This window comes from Phyllopteryx taeniolatus, chromosome 18 (genome assembly GCF_024500385.1).
Source record: "Phyllopteryx taeniolatus isolate TA_2022b chromosome 18, UOR_Ptae_1.2, whole genome shotgun sequence".
Classification (NCBI taxonomy): domain Eukaryota; kingdom Metazoa; phylum Chordata; class Actinopteri; order Syngnathiformes; family Syngnathidae; genus Phyllopteryx; species Phyllopteryx taeniolatus.
This window is the reverse complement of record NC_084519.1, coordinates 13,573,935-13,590,602: the sequence shown is the minus strand read 5'-3', so window position 1 is coordinate 13,590,602 and position 16,668 is coordinate 13,573,935. Positions and strand designations below refer to the sequence as shown.

At 41.5% G+C, this 16,668-nt stretch overlaps 1 protein-coding gene and 1 long non-coding RNA gene across 2 annotated transcripts in view; one reads left to right on the top strand and one right to left on the bottom strand.

The window, feature by feature from the left end:
• Positions 1–7,574, bottom strand: part of LOC133468001 (uncharacterized) — a 30,007-nt gene extending 22,433 nt beyond the window's left edge. The window contains exons 1-2 of the long non-coding RNA XR_009785353.1: positions 3,486–7,574; positions 2,370–2,492 (exon numbers count right to left, since the gene is read on the bottom strand). This is a non-coding gene — a long non-coding RNA (uncharacterized LOC133468001). The remainder of the gene's footprint in view (positions 1–2,369; positions 2,493–3,485) is intronic.
• A 1,890-nt stretch (positions 7,575–9,464) lies between these two features.
• LOC133467998 (thyroxine 5-deiodinase-like) lies at positions 9,465–11,605 on the top strand. Its single transcript, XM_061753311.1, has one exon. It carries the CDS (start codon positions 9,690–9,692, stop codon positions 10,485–10,487), a length of 798 nt encoding a protein of 265 aa, XP_061609295.1. The 5' UTR covers positions 9,465–9,689; the 3' UTR covers positions 10,488–11,605.
• Positions 11,606–16,668: the final 5,063 nt, after the last annotated feature.

The window sequence follows — 16,668 nt, the reverse complement described above, 5'->3', positions numbered from 1 at the left end:
CCCCTAAAATCAGTTGTAAATTTTTTTCATTGGATATATATATATATAGAGAGAGAGAGAGAGAGAGAGAGAGAGAGAGAGAGAGAGAGAGAGAGAGAGAGAGAGAGAGATTTTTTTTTAACTCATTTAAAAATTGGTTCATTCATTTATTGGACATTACACAAAATAAAAATATTTGTAAAATAACATTGTACAAATGTACACTTGCCTTCGTGGCTAACCAGTTTCTTTTGCATCGAAGAATTCGGCTATCCTTTTTTAACACAGCAGGTTTATTTAAATTTATTGAACCTAACTATTTTCACTCATTATTGTCTGAAAAACATCCAGACTTTCAATCTTGAGGCGACATAATGCCACACGGCTCCCACAAAAAGGGAAGAGCGAACAACACCAGCGAAAGTTGAGCTATTTTGAACACTTTAAATTGGTTAATAATGCGTACAAAACAGATGGTGTGGGGACAGTCCAATAGCATTGATCTGTGAAAAAATATATTAAATTGCACATATTTGGATTTACAAAGTTTCTGCCCAATTTCGACGACATACATTTATATTTTCATTTATTTTATGAAATAATTGGTTTGAAATGAGACAAAATGAGCTTTTTTTTTTTTTTTTTAAATTAAAAACTGCTTTAAATATTTTAAGGTTTTTTTCCCAACCTCATCTACGAACGATCTGGCCCATCTGCCCGTTTAAAAAAAAAAGAAATGTGGCACCTTGAGCAAAAACGTTTGCCGACCTCTGGTTTAGAAATTTTGATTTCTGCCACGTCATCTGTCAAAACTGAGTATTATCATCTGTGATACCGCCAGGATTGTTGATGCAGCTCTTAGATTGCACAACCTTGCCGCTAATCTAAATTGTGACTGAGATTATCACGTCGGCATTAATGTCAACTATCGGACTTTAGTTGACGCACTTTATCCATTTTGTTTTGGCCACCCAACTTTATCAGCCCCACAACAGACTCTTTGAAGGTCTTAATGACCGCCACCGATAAAGAAAAGGCACCCTAAACACACACCAACAATTTCCACGTTATGTATTTGTCTACAACATGATACATTTTGAATGTCCGCTTCTGTCACCGAATATGCTTCTACTGAAACACTCATTATTGTTCAAGACGCCATCTTAATATCATTTAAGATCATCTTTAATACTGTGGAGGGAACTCAATAAAACATACCGTACAGTAATTATCCACACTGCGAAACTGTTTAGGTTCTTTGGTTGGTCCTCCTGTTTCGGTAAGGCACAGAGGGCACAGCAGTTCAATCTTTAATGCGCGTGTCAACAACTGTGTCGACGAACTAGGAGCATGCCGATTATCGTCCGGGCCAATTATCGGCCCCTATATTGGGCATTTTGACACATATTAGCATCTTTTTTTTAATTATTATTATTAATCTGACTGAAAAACTGGATAAACTTCAGGGGGACTATTTATTTATTTAAATTTTCATTTAACTTTATAAGAAATGCTGCTGATCCTGGGAACTCCCTGCACGTTTTGTTTGAACTTAAAACAAAGATAAGTGAAAGATTAACATTTCAAGTTATACTGAATTATTGGGGGAAAAAATCTACTATAGAAAACTTTAGGGAGCTATTTATTTGTTTTAAGTTTTCATTTAAGTTTATGAAACATGCTGCTGAACCTGGTGGCTCCCTGCACTTCTTATAGTAAAAAATAAATAAATCAATAAAAACAGACACCTATTGTGTGAGATAAAAAAAAAAAAAGATGTGACAAATCTGAGAAGCTGTTTAATAACTATATCTTTAAAGAGATTTCAATGAAGTGTTCGAGTCTGTATTTTGATATTTTCCCTTTTTCTTCAAATGAATACCGACTCCAAATATTGGTTATGTTGACCACTACTAATCTGTATCGGCCCTGAAAAAGACATTACGACCTCTCTCTACTATGAACTGTAAATATTACTACTCACTGCATTTATTTGTCTTAATTGTATGACCTGCACTGTGGCACGGTGTCCGTCAGCGGGGTGAGGCGGGGAGGGGACGGTGGGCATGAGCAGCCCGGCGATGCCGGGGGATGCATCCGCAGCGGTCCAGACGGATTAGGCCGAGAGGGGAGTACGCGGCGGTTGCCGAGCAACTACAAACCCACTCAAACTCTGCCTGGTGAGCAGACGGCCCATGAATAGGCACAAGTCGCAGACTCGACTCAGCCGTAATCATGGCACTAGATCACACACACACACACACACACACACACACACTGTGAGAATGTATGTACCATGTCAGTGACTTGACCGCCTCAGTATATAGTGCGTGTGTGTGTGTCCCACCTTCAACACGTGTAGCAGTCAATGACAATCCAGTCATACTTACTAATGGTTTGAGCTGGATCCCTGCCACACTTTGTGCTTTGCTGCAGGCTCTTTCCAGCCTGCTTTTCCTATTCTGGGATGTCCTCGCATGAACCCGGGTCCCTTGCCAGCATCAGGGCTGCGTCTAATGAAAGAAGGCCTCCAACAGTTTATTTGGGGGAAAAAAAGAAGAAGGAGGGGGGGGGGGGGGGGACAACAACAAAAAAAAACAAGCTGACTGTTTGTTCGTAAAGTTCTGCTTGTCCAGTCAATTCATGAGGGAAGGAACGGTGGGAGCACAGCAACAAACTGAAGGTTGATGGAGAAAATATACATTTTTACCGTGAGCTTTTTTGAGTTTAATTATACAGGCATCATAAAGTTTTTTATTATATTTTTAATACCTTACGCTTTCTATGGAACGTATACTCGCAAAAGGAAATAAGTGGCACTGTCAGAGACGTACTTTATTGTCGAGCATTTCTCATATTCTGGTGACCTCATTGGACAAATATGCAGATTTGTGTACAAACTGGAACTACTGCTCCTATATTTTCTTTGCAAAGGCAGAATTCCAAATGAAATTATATTTTATATGTTATCGGCATTCGGCATGGGATTGATCGAGTGAGTGTTTTTGTTTTTATATTTATGGATTTCTTGTTTACTTTTAGTGTAATTCTTGTTGCCTTTTGTTTCCTTGCACCTAAAGGGTAGTATGACAATTAAAAAATTAAAATTTAATTAAAAATTAAATATATATATATATATAAAATCAATCATTAAACAAAAAAGTATACATATTTTTAGAACACATAAAAATGAATACTTTGCACTTACAATATTTGCAAAATATAAAAACGTGGAGTCCAAGTGTGTACTTTTCTCTACAATAATACAAACATAAAAAAAATAATTATTATTATAATAAAAAATATTATTATTATTATGTTTATAACAATAATTAATCATGTTATTATATGCACATTGATATAATGCAGCCCTATGGGGGGCACAAGCCAGTGCAAACTGTAGGCCGGTCCCAAGCCCGGATAAATGCAGAGGGTTGCGTCAGGAAGGGCATCCGGCTTAAAACTTTGCCAAACAAATATGAGCGTTCATCCAAAGAATTCCATACCGGATCGGTCGTGGCTCGGGTTAACAACGTCCGCCACCGGCACGTCAACCTGCAGGGCGCCATTGGAAATTCAGCTACTGTGGTGGTGGGGAGGAAAATTAGGAAGACAAAGGCAGAGCAGAGAACCCTGTGGTGGAAACTGAGACAGGACAAGTGTTGTGCAGCTTTTTGGGAGGAGGTGAGACAGGCTCTCAGTGGACAGGAGGAGCTTCCAGAAGACTGGACCACTACAGCCAACGTGATCAGAGAGGCAGGCAGAGAGTACTTGGTGTATCTTCTGGCAGGAAAGGAGAGAAGGAGACTTGGTGGTGGAACCACACAGTACAGGAAATCATACAAGGAAAAAGGTTGGCTAAGAAGAAGTGGGAAACTGAGAGGACCGAGGAGAGGCGAAAGGAATACATTGAGATGCGACACAGGGCAAAGGTAGAGGTGGCAAAGGCCAAACAAGAGGCATATGATGACATGGATGGCAGGTTGGACACTAAAGAAGGAGAAAAGGATCTATACAGGCTGGCCAGACAGAGGGATTGAGATGGATGTGCAGCAGGTTAGGGTGATTAAGGATAGAGATGGAAATATGTTGACTGGTGCAAGTAGTGTGCTAGATAGATGGAAAGAATACTTCGAGGAGTTAATGAATGAGGAAAATGAGAGAGAAGGGAGCGTAGAAGAGGCAAGTGTGGTGGACCAGGAAGTGGCAATGATTAGTAAGGGGGAAGTTAGAAAGGCATTAAAGTGGATGAAAAATGGAAAGGCACTTGGTCCTGATCATATTCCTGTGGAGGTATCGAAGCATCTAGGAGAGGTGGCTGTGGAGTTTTTGACCAGCTTGTTCAATAGAATTCTAGCGCGTGAGCAGATGCCTGAGGAATGGCGGAAGTGTGCTGGTGCCCATTTTTAAGAACAAGGGTGATGTGCGGAGCTGTGGGAACTATAGAGGAATAAAGTTGACGAGCCACACAATGAAGTTGTGGGAAAGCGTAGTGGAGGCTAGACTCAGGACAGAAGTGAGTATTTGCGAGCAACAGTATGCTTTCATGCCTAGAAAGAGTACCAGAGATGCATTATTTGCCTTGAGGATGTTGATGGAAAAGTACAGAGAAGGTCAGAAGGAGCTGTGTCTTTGTAGATCTGCATGCGGAAGTCTGGAGTGGCAGAGAAGTATGTTAGAATAATACAGGACATGTATGAGGGCAGCAGAACAGCTTTGAGGTGTGCTGTAGGTGTGACAGACGAATTTAAGGTGGAGGTGGGACTGCATCAGGGATCAGCCCTGAGCCCCTTCCTGTTTGGAGTGGTGATGGATAGGCTGACAGAAGAGGTTAGACTGGAATCCCCGTGGACCATGAAGTTTGCAGATGACATTGTGATCTGCAGTGAAAGCAGGGAGCAGGTGGAGGAACAGTTAGAAAGATGGAGGCATGCACTGGAAAGCAGAGGAATGAAGATTAGCCGAAGTAAGACAATATATGTGCATGAATAAGAGGGGTGGTGGGGGAAGAGTGAGACTACAGGGAGAAGAGATAGCAAGGGTGGAGGATTTTAAATACTTGGGGTCAACCGTCCAGAGCAATGGTGAGTGTGGTCAGGAAGTGAAGAAACGGGTCCAAGCAGGTTGGAACGGGTGGAGGAAGGTGTCAGGTGTGTTATGTGACAGAAGAGTGTCTGCTAGGATGAAGGGCAAAGTTTATAAAACAGTGGCGAGGCCAGCCATGATGTACAGATTAGAGACAGTGGCAGTGAAGAGACAACAGGAAGCAGAGCAGGAGGTGGCCGAAATGAAGATGTTGAGGTTTGCTCTCGGAGTGACCAGGTTGGATAAAATTAGGAATGAGATCATCCGAGGGACAGCCAAGGTTTGATGTTTTGGAGACCAAGATAGAGAGAGCAGACTTGGATGGTTTGGACACATCCAGAGGAGAGAGAGTGAGTAAATTGGTTGAAGGATGATGAGGATGGAGCTGCCAGGCAAGAGAGCTAGAGGAAGACCAAAGAGAAGGTTGATGGATGTCGTGAGGGAAGACATGAGGGCAGTTGGTGTTCGAGAGGAGGATGCAGGAGATAGGCTTACATGGAAAAGGATGACGCGCTATGGCGACCCCTAAAGGGACAAGCCGAAAGGAAAAGAAGATATGTACATTGATATATGAATAGCTGCTGTATTTCATTTAGCAAAATATTGCAGTTTGGGCGGAACAGCGGACGACCGGTTAGCACATCTGCATCACAGTTCTGAGAACCCGGTTCAAATCCGGCCTGACCTGTGTGGACTTTGCATGTTCTCCCTGTGAGTGCCGAGGTCTATGTGTGGCCTGTGATTGGCTGGCGACCGGTTCAGGGCGTACCCTGCCTCTCGCCCCGCGAACCTCGTGAGGAGAAGCAGTACGGAAAATAGTTGAATGAGTAACAATAACTATAATAATATTACATTGATGTATGAATAGATACTGTATTTTCATTTTTGCAAAAAAATGTCAGCGTTTCAGTCCAACTAAGCATTTCCCTCTTAACTTTTTCTACAATGATAATTAGAATCATTACCATATTAATAATAGTAATACATTGATACAGTATGAATAGGTGCGGCATTTCAAGTTTTGGAAATTATTCTATAATAATAATAATATGAAGGTGAATAGTTTCGAGCTTTTCATGTGTGTGTGTGTGTGTTTTATATGCATGTGTGTGTGCGTGCGTGCACGTCCGCGTGCTCAGGTTTCAAGCGGTCGGACTTAATGAGCTCAGGAGACTTATTCGTATTTCCGTGGCAACCTGTCGGGTCGCACGAGGCCGACTGTTCTCGGAAAAACAAGAATCCTCGTTACCCAAGAAAGGGCGAAAGTAACACAAGCGTCCTGCACGTTGACAGCAGGAGGCGCTATACGTGAACGCCCTCTCGTCTAATTGAAAGAGCACGTTGGCCACAACTCCTTTAACTCAATTAGGATAGTTTTTTATTTTTTTTCCCCCTATTTTTGTTTATCACGCAATCGCTTTGCGGCTGATTGCATTAGGCCTTGAAAACATGACGTCAGATTCTGCTATCGTCGAATATTGAGAAACAACGACAAAATAACGAGACGATGGGATTGATCGAGTGAGTGTTGGTCTCAAAGGTTTTGTCCTTTTCTAATCGATTACTCGTGCCAAAGCAGTTTTCAAATGATTCACGTCCGTTTTTAAACGACGCTCTTCAAGTGATCAAAGATCGTTATCGTATATTGAAGCGAGAAGTCTCTTGATTGCGGTTTCAAATCAATAGGGCTCAAAGATTTTGTCATTTTCTATTCGGCGCTCAAGCAATTCCCCTTTTCAACTGGTTCTCTTCAAAATTCAACAAATCGTCTTCAAGCGATCAAGGCCCTCAGTTGTATATTGACAACAGAAGTCTTCGTTTTGGGTTCAAATCAAGAAGACTCAAAGGTTTTGTGGTTTTCTATTCGGCACTCAAAACAATTGCCATTTTCAACTGGTTCTCTTCAAAATTCACCAAGTCGTCTTCAAGCGATCAAGGCACTCAGTTGTATAGTGACGACAGAAGTCTCTTCGTTTTGGGTTCAAATCAATAGGGCTCAAAGGTTTTGTCGTTTTCTATTCGGCGCTCAAGCAATTGCCAGTCTACTGATCCTCTTCAAAATTCAACGATCCTCTTTGAGCAACCAAAGCATTTTATTGTATATCAACGAGACAAGTCTCTTGATTTTGGGTTCAACTCAATAGGGCTCAAAGGTTTTGTCATTTTCTATTCACCGCTTACGCAGTTGTGTTTTTTTTTGAATTGATCTTCAAATTCTGCTGATCCTCTCTAAACAACCAAGGCTTTGTATATTGACGTAAGAAGCCTCTTGAATTTGGGTTCAAATCAATTGGGCTCAAAGGTTTCTATTCGGCACTCGGGTGGTTGCAGTTTACAACTGACCCTGTTCAATTTCAGACGGTCCTCTTTGAGCGATCAAAGATCTCAAACGTAACGTTGACGTGATAAGGCTCTTGATGGACTTCAAATCAATAAGTCTCAAAGATACTGACATTTTCTATTCTATAAAAGGGCTCAAAGGGTTTGTCGTTTTCTATTCGGCACTCGGGCACTTACCGCATTCGATTGATTTTCTTCTGTGCTCTTCAACGACTTCAACATTGCGCCACTGTTCTCTCGTTAACGCTCCACTCTGCTTGTTATCTCACTATCATCCATGACTGTGGGCATTTTGTGTTGGTTTATGGAAGCGCGAGGATGAATGATGACCACACTGTAGCTCTTACAAGTGATTTTGTTTACTCTTCAACCAACTTACAGTAAGTTTATGAGCCATTTTTGTGTAGCAAATAAATACGAATTAAATCCCTCATGGTTTTTAGCTGATTATATCAATGTTTTTTTTTTTTTTTTTAATGCAATATGTGACTATGTATGACTGACACATAGCCACATCATTAGTGTTCTTTAATCTTTATTCTGCAGTTATGCTCATATTTGTGTTCGAGCAGGCATTCCTCGACAAGCGTTTAATCCCGCATTAACGGAAGCACACTCCGCTTCCATCTGCTCATCGGAGGAGGCGGACGATGACACATATGTCTCATATGTGGCGAGGGAGGGAGCGAGCGAGAACGCGAGGAAAAGAGTGGGAGAGGAGAGCGTGATGATGACGTCACTAAAAAAGAGGGGAGGTCTAGGGGAGAGGTGATTTTTCGGGGGTCTGGCCAGGCAACGTTAGGAATGGGACAATCACTTATCGATATCAGAACTGTAATGATGTTATATTGCAATAATATATATATATATATATATATAATTAAATGAATTAAAACCTGACCTTAATCAGCCATAAAAGTCAACAACTAGTAGTGCAAATTAGGCCAATTACTAAATTAATGCAATTCAATATATTTTTTAACAAATAACTGAATTGAATTCCATGGTTGACCAATAAAAAAAAAAAGCACGTATTTTCAAATGGGATTTTTTAAATTTTAATCTTATGGAATAAAATTTAAACATTAATGAATAAAGCTAATAAATCTCGCCTAATACATTTAATTGTACTTTAATTTTTTTAGTTGCATTTTCTTTGTTTTGGGCAAATTTCTTTTCTTTTTTTTTTTTTTTTTTAAAAGAGGTGCATTCTTGTAATTACTGAATGTAATTCTTCTTTTCCCAGTTATATTTATTAAATAAGGTACAACTATTTTTGTTAACAATTCAATAAAAATAAACTAAAATGAAACGCAGCTAGCAAGTAATATAGTTCCAATCAGGGCAGTTACTGAATAAAAAAAAAAACAGACATTTAAATTTATTTAATAGTTTGAGGTTTTATTTGAAAAAAAAACCGGTTAAAATGGTGACACATGCTCGCAATTACTGAACATACTCCTTTCGAAATATATTTGTGAAAATAAAGTAAAAAAGTGTCAATGGTGCCATTTAATAAATTGCAAAGAGTTCACATAATTATTTTGGAATAATTATAATTTAATTGCAGAGCAAACATCTCAAAGGCTGTGTTGTTCGTCTACTCTAATTTAATCAATTGGAAAAAAATAATAACTATATTTTATTTCCTATTTATTTTTGGAATGAAAACTAAAAAGGGAGTGGTGCAAGTAATGACCCCTTTTCCAGTTGCCTTTTCTCCCACGCAAACGTAGACAAAAACTATTTTAGAGCATTTGGGGCCATCGGTACGACCACGTGGTTGTTTCTCACGTTTTCTTAATGAAAAAATGGTGAACGACTCACCCAGCCAATCGCGTCCTGCTCGTGCTTCCCTTTCGTCCCGCGGTGCGCGTGAGTGCAGCGCCGTCTAGCGTTGACAAAAGTCCCTCCACTTGCTTCAGGAGCTCCCAGCTGATGTTGAGGTCAAACTTTCCCCCCCTCTCCCCCCTCCCCCCCCTCTTCCTCCCCCTTCTTTTCCACCCTCCAGCACCATCCACTGCCGAAAGAGAGCAGCAAGTCATGAATATATGGCGAATATGTCATTTTTGTAGAGTTAGTGTAGCACGTGCATGTGCAAAGAGGTGACAGGAGGTAAACCCTCACCATGTGAGTGGGCGGAGATGCTCCAAACGGTGGCGGCCTTATAAAAAGGAGGGTGCGCGCACGTCGGTAGAGTTCCGTTCCAAATGCGCGGAGGCGACTGAGGGCCGGTTGGGATCTCCCCGTTTGTGGCGCGCGCGCGCGCGCTCGCACGCCGCACGATGCACGACTCCGGCGGTGTGCAGCTGGCTCGGGCTCTGCAGCTCGCCGCCCTCTTTCTGCTCCTGGTGCCCCGCTTCCTCGCCGCGGCCGTCACGCTGTGGCTCCTGGACTTCCTGTGCATCCGGCGCAAGGTGCTGCTCCAGATGGGCGCGCGCCCGCACAGCGCCGACGACCCGCCGCTGCGCGTCTCCGACTCCAACCGCATGTTCACGCTGGAGTCGCTGCGGGCCGTCTGGTACGGCCAGAAGCTGGACCTGCTCAAGTCGGCGCGGCTGGGACGCGCGGCGCCCAACACGGAGGTGGTGCTGGTGCCCGAGCGCCGCCCGCTGCGCATCCTGGACTGCGTGCGCGGCGCGCGGCCGCTCGTCCTCAACTTCGGCAGCTGCTCCTGACCGCCCTTCATGACGCGCCTGGCCGCCTTCCAGCGCGTCGTCAGCCAGTACGCGGACATCGCCGACTTCGTGGTGGTCTACATCGAGGAGGCGCATCCGGCCGACGGCTGGGTGAGCTCGGACGCCCCCTACCAGATCCTCAAGCACCGCTGCCTGGAGGACCGGCTGAGCGCGGCGCACCTGATGCTGGCCCGGGTGCCCGGCAGCAGCGTGGTGGTGGACAACATGGACAACTCGTCCAACGCCGCCTACGGAGCGTACTTCGAGAGACTCTACGTCGTGCGCGAGCGGAGGGTGGTCTACCAGGGGGGCCGGGGCCCGGAGGGCTACCGGATCTCGGAGCTCAGGAAGTGGCTGGAACAGTACCGGAGGGACATGAGCGCCCGTCCGGTGCTGCAAGCCTAACTCGGGAGGAGCTGCTTTGCTTTCGCTTTTCATGGGCTACGGTGCGCGATGAATCCACTAACTCGGGGGTTCTCAGACATGTTGGGGGGTCCTGGGGGACCCCCTCAAAGGAAAATTGTCCAACTGTCAATACGAACGCCAATCAAACAGAACTACCAGGTGGAGCCCTAAATGCTTCAGCAATTAAAACGTCACGTATTTTGAGGGAGGGGGGGGGGGGGGGGGGGGAACACGCACATAAATTCACATTTTTCTCTAGAGAATTAAAACATTTCTCCAGGATATGATCATATTAAAGTAAAAGTTTAACAAGGGAAGAAAGTCATATTTTATTCTCATATTATTATTATACGAAAAACAATTGTAATCGTCAAAAGAACAAAGACATATTTTGCCACGACAAAAAGTTGTAAGTAGTCTTCTTCCCCCCCCCCCACAAGATAAAGTCAGAATATGATATTGACGTCCAAGTTCAACAAGGGGAGAAAGTCATGTTTCAAGTGAATTTCAAAAATACAACTTTATCCTCAGAATATTACGCCTTGTATTCTGGAAAAGATGCCTTTACGCTCTCATAAAACAGGACCATTGTCGAAGAAATGTTTTTTGTTAGGACTTTATGCACCTTTTGTTCTTAAAAGACTTCATTCACGCAGGAATGTCAGATTTATAGTGTCACGTCACTATCATATCAGAGCTTTTCATAGGTCCAAAGACCAGGTAGGGAGAAGTAACGAGTTCATTATGTTTTTTGATGTGTATGTGCTTTTTTTAAACAATATATATTTTTTAAATGATACAAATCACAGCTCGCGGACCACCGGGGTTCCGAGGACCCCAGGTTGAGAACCACTGCTGTAAAGGACTATTCTATATTTGATCCATGTTGGGTTCCAGCTGGCACCCTGGGGTGTCTGCGTGAAGTTCAGTTCTCAAACGGCCCAGCCACAGAACCGACACTGATGTTTGTGACACCCCGGCGGGTTGCCGGGTGGTGGCTGTGCCCATGCATGGCACCAGGATGACGGAAGGAACAATTGGGACGTGACGTCGCGCTGTGTAATGAACAAACTTTATTATTATTTTTTTTTTGTAGAAAATAAACGAATGACACCGAATCTCCCGGAGTGACATCATGATGCAGTTTCTTCCTGTTTGTAACTTTTGTGGCTCAAATTGAGGTTAAATAGGGTGCGTGCGTGTATGTGCGCATAGTGGGAATGAGTGTATAATGTAATGTGTTTAACTCCCGTTATACAGGTAAAATTGACCCATTTTACGGTATGAAAAATATTTTAAAAGAATTAACGTTAAACTTATCCTGCTTGAATTATTTTCCATTCTTTTTCTAATAGTATCTATTGCGTTATTATATTTTTGGCTGATTAAACATTGGGTCACCCTGATCCGGGAACATTATTGGTAAGAAGCTGATACAACAGGTGAGTTCATATAGCATAGGGGGAGGTGTGTGCAAATTCAAAAATACTTTTTAGAAAAAAAAATATATATATATATATATATATGAAAAAAATAAGGCCCTTATAAGAAGTTTTATCCAAAAATTAAAAATATATATATTTCAAAATGCTTTAAAGTGGATTAATTTAACCTGCACCATAAGATTTTACAGGATTTTTTTTTTTTTTTTTTTTTTTTTTTTTTTACAACCTTTCACTGAAATATTTTATTTATTGTTCAAGAGGTAACTGAGCCTAATAGCTGGGTCATTAACTTGTTTTCATTTCAAAATAATACCGAGCTAATTAAGCGCTCGTTATTTTCTGAGGTTCTATCAATATCTGAACCTCACTTTGTGGGATGTTTTGGAGGGAGGTGAAGCCTGGTTTTGTGGATGCGCCCATCTTGGAAATGGAAGTTGGCCTGGTGTTGCACTGACAAATCAGGAAAAGTGCCGAGTGCAACAATGGACTGCAAAAAAAATTGGAACTAAACCTTGATTTGGACCAGTATTCACCTGAACGACATGCATTTTCTATTCCTATTTCTGCACTTAACTTAAAAATGACAAAAATGCAGTTAGCCCACTCTTGTTCTCAGTGACATTTTTGGAATGAGGGAGGAAACTGAAGTACCCGGAGAAAACCCATGCAAGCACAAGGAAAACATGCAAATTCCACATAAAAAATGCCAGAGGCCAAGGTATGAGCCCTGGAATTCCCCCAAAATGGCTGACTTCCTGTTTTTTCAGTCATGGGTCCTTGAAATTTTTTGTGCGTCCTGTTATGATAGACATGTCCACTCACTTTCATGATCATCGCTGAAACTAGTGTCAGGGCCTTATTTTTTAAAAACCTTCCATTCAACTTGCTCATTCAATGGGCACTATTGAATGAGTTTTGGGGCATCATGTTGGGGATGCTTAGAATCAATTTTTGTTTTCACCAAGACATATACACTTGCAAAATTTTTGGAGTTTTGGGATGCTGAGGACCCCGTAAAAAAAAATAAAAAATATATATATATATATATATATATATGAATAGTTTTACTCCTTGATTAAAAATGACAAATTATAGTCTGTATATTTTGGAAAAGTAGTTGTTAATGATATGGGGATACAAAAAGGTGATGCTTGATGTTCTCAGTGACGTGCAACACATTTGTTAGGCACTTCATTTACTTCTAGAAGATGCAAAAAAAAAAAAAAAAAAAAAAAAATCTATGGAAATCCTTATACAGTGTATATGACAGACATACGTACCCCTCCCCCTTGTCCCCCAAGGGATTACGGAACTCTCTGATTCACATTGGTCCCAAGTGGTTCGGTTCTCAAACGCCCTCGCCTCCGACCTAGAAATTTCTCTTCTCCCATGTTGCTGTGACTTTCAACTCGTCTCGTCAGGGTCGGGCAAGGAAAAAAACGCACACAAAAGAACAATAAGACACACACACACACACACACACAACTCCTAATCAATAACTGTAGACACAAGAACCAGTGATAAAAAAAAAAGGGAGTCGATCAGTGATGTCTGGGTGACCCAGGCGCTGACAGACTGATAAAGAGATAGCCGTTAACGTCGTTATTTACGGCTGTATTTTGAAGCACCACTATTATTGCCGCGGTTTTAGGGGCTCCGGGGCCGAAAGTTGTAAAGTGAAATTTTTGTTAATGTCGTAGTAAAAGTATTTGTTTTGTTGGCAAGCCATTGAGGTCATGTTAGATAATGCGCCTCAAAGAAATATATGCACACAATTTCAAATAACATTTTAAAAATGGGCACTTCAAAAGGAAATATTATGGAAAATTGACTTTTTATTAGCTTTATACAAATAGCAGTGGTCTCTCAGTGCCTGCCCACCCATCAAGTCTGAAATTAATCAATCAAGTAAATAAATCAAGAGCTAATAATAATAATTGCAGCCTTACTGGGTTTAGCCGCTTATGACATGATCAGCTAGGCTGGGTGAAGATCCAGAACCACTTTCATGAGACTGCCATGCGGAGGTACTATCATGGAGAAACACCCAGATGCCACACGGGTGCGATGCCCCTGCATCATGTCAAAGCCAAAAGGTAAGCAGAGCGGCACTGAATTTTGTTGGGTGCACAGATTAACGGTAACGTCAGCTTCTGATAGTTGATCGCTTAGTGAGGTTGGTGACACAGTGGCGTATCCATGTGCCACATACACACAATGTAGAAAGGAAAAAAAAGTGCCATAAATCCGTAAACAACAGGGAAGCAAAAGAAAACAAACAAACTAAAAAAAGGAAGGTTGTCGTCCAATAAAATTGCAGGACAGTTAGCTTAAGACTGCAGTGACATTCGTGGTCTTGCAACTGCACAGAAGAAAAGGGGGGGTGGGGGGGGAAAGAAGCTTGAAATTAAATATCAAGAGTGATATGAGCTGCTGGGAGAAAAATGTAAAAGCAGAAGTTTAAGGGAACAACACACGAGAAGGTTCACCAACATGGTGACTGCGCGCAGCAGGTCGCCCCTACGGACCACGAGTAGCCCGCCGACAGGCCTGTCCTAAAAATAGCACAACAGTGATGGGACACTGAGATGGTTGTAGAAATGAGCCTTAGAAAATGTAAACACTTGCAGAGATTTAATTTTAAAAAATAAAGTTGCATATTGATATTTGTTTCCTGCCTTGTTAAATCTTTGTTGATATAGAGAGAAATCATGAACGCGATCAGTGTCTTCACATAGATAAATATCATTAAAAGACATAATTAAAGGTCATTGGAGCAAATTTGCTCATTTAGAAGTGTGTATCGAACTGGTAGCCCTTCGCTACCAAGCAGGCTACCATCAGTACATAAGTAGTGACTCTCACCAACATAACATGTTGCTCTCAAATGTATCTGATTTAATGATGATATAATTACAAGATGATGGAATTACAAATTGTATGAGGAATGATGACTTTTTTTCAAGTTCTATTTATTTCTAAATATATTGTAAAAGGAAAACATTTTATTGTATTCTTGAGATCTTTCAATAGTCACTTGAATATTTAATATTTTACTGGAACAGTGAATTTCCCTGGTGGATGAATATCTGTCTATTTATCTATCAGTGATATAGAGTAAATGGGTCAAACTGACCCATTTTTATGTTTAAGATTGTAGACATACTTTCTCATGCTATTGACAGATATTATGACCTAACGTTTGAGTGGTAGCGTATATAATAAAAAAAATTAAATACAGAAAAAAATAGCATGCCTTTCTTTCCTGAACAATTCTATTGTAATTTATTTCTGAATTTGAATAGTATATTAATTTTAAATGGTACACACAAGGGGGCAAACATTTGTATACTTTTTTTGCAAATATTACACAACTTACTGATTTTATTTCTGGGATTTTCCCATATTTGAAAGCAATTATTTTTTGTCATGGTTTTTTTGGGTGGTTAAAGATGCCTCGGGTCAGATTGACCCGTGAACACTCTTGGTGCAACAAAGTAAGAAATGAAATTGAGGGATTCATTAATAATTGATGTGAAAGAGCAGTGTGCACATAATGCATACAATAATAAGGAGATGCATGGGGCAAAAAAAGCATGATTTATATAATGTAAAAACATTGCATAACACCTTAATATAAGTTTACAAACATAGCTAAGATGCAGTCATGGCAATTTTGCATAGGCGCAAAACTTAATGTACTTATTACCTACGACTACAAATTTTAAACATTGCTAATAAATAAATCGGGTGGAAACTGGATGAAACATTCACTTTTTTTTTTTTTCTGTGAGTGCGAGGAGGGGCAAATTGCAAGGATCAACTCAGCTTGGCATCTGTCCCGGTTGCTATGGTGACCCGGTTGCCATGAAATCCATTTTATCTGGCGAGATCTGTCTGCTGGTGCAGATGTCACCGGGCGCCGCTCTCAATAACAAGACCTCCTCTGTCAAAAACAAAGAGTAGACACATTAGCAGGAGATTTAAAAAAAAAATTTAAATAAAAAATAAATCATAACCAGTGAGAACACCAATTCATGTGAATTGACACTTGTGGACTTGTTCTGTTTTTCCTTGAAATACCAAAAACCAGCCAGATGCGCTGTGTGGCACTCATGAATGGAACTAGATGATTCAGGCCGGCCATAACCTCCTCCACCTCCGTCTCCTCCTCCACATGACGCAAGTCTGAGCGCATCTGACGCGTGGCTCTGCTGTGTGGGGACGTATATCATCTGCTCTCTTTCCAGTGGTTAATAACCCTCCGGTGGGATATGGAAAGGTTTCTACGGTTCCTCACTGCTCACCTGCATGCTCCGCGCTCTCACCTGTATGTACTGTACAAATGTTGCACTCGCTTCCTTTCACGTTGCCGCTAAAAGACACGCAGCAGCACATCAAACAGTCTATTTGAAGGTGTTTAGTTTATTTAAATGAGCTCGACGCACTAAGCTCAATTTACCCCAAAACCCAGTTTGCCTAACTTTTTCTAAGTGTATATGTGAATTTTGGGCCTCAAAATTGAAGGAAGCTGTCCAAATGTTTTCCCACTCGGTTAACAAAAGTGACATCTAATGGACGGCTCAATGCCTCTAACATTGTGGGCAGAGTTTGCCTGAAAAAAACACTCACATCTATTAGACCTTGGAAGCTCACTTCACACAAAGTGGAAATGCCGACGTTTCCAAGCCACACAAACACTTTTGTTTTAGTTGACGTTTGATGGCTTTGGAGTG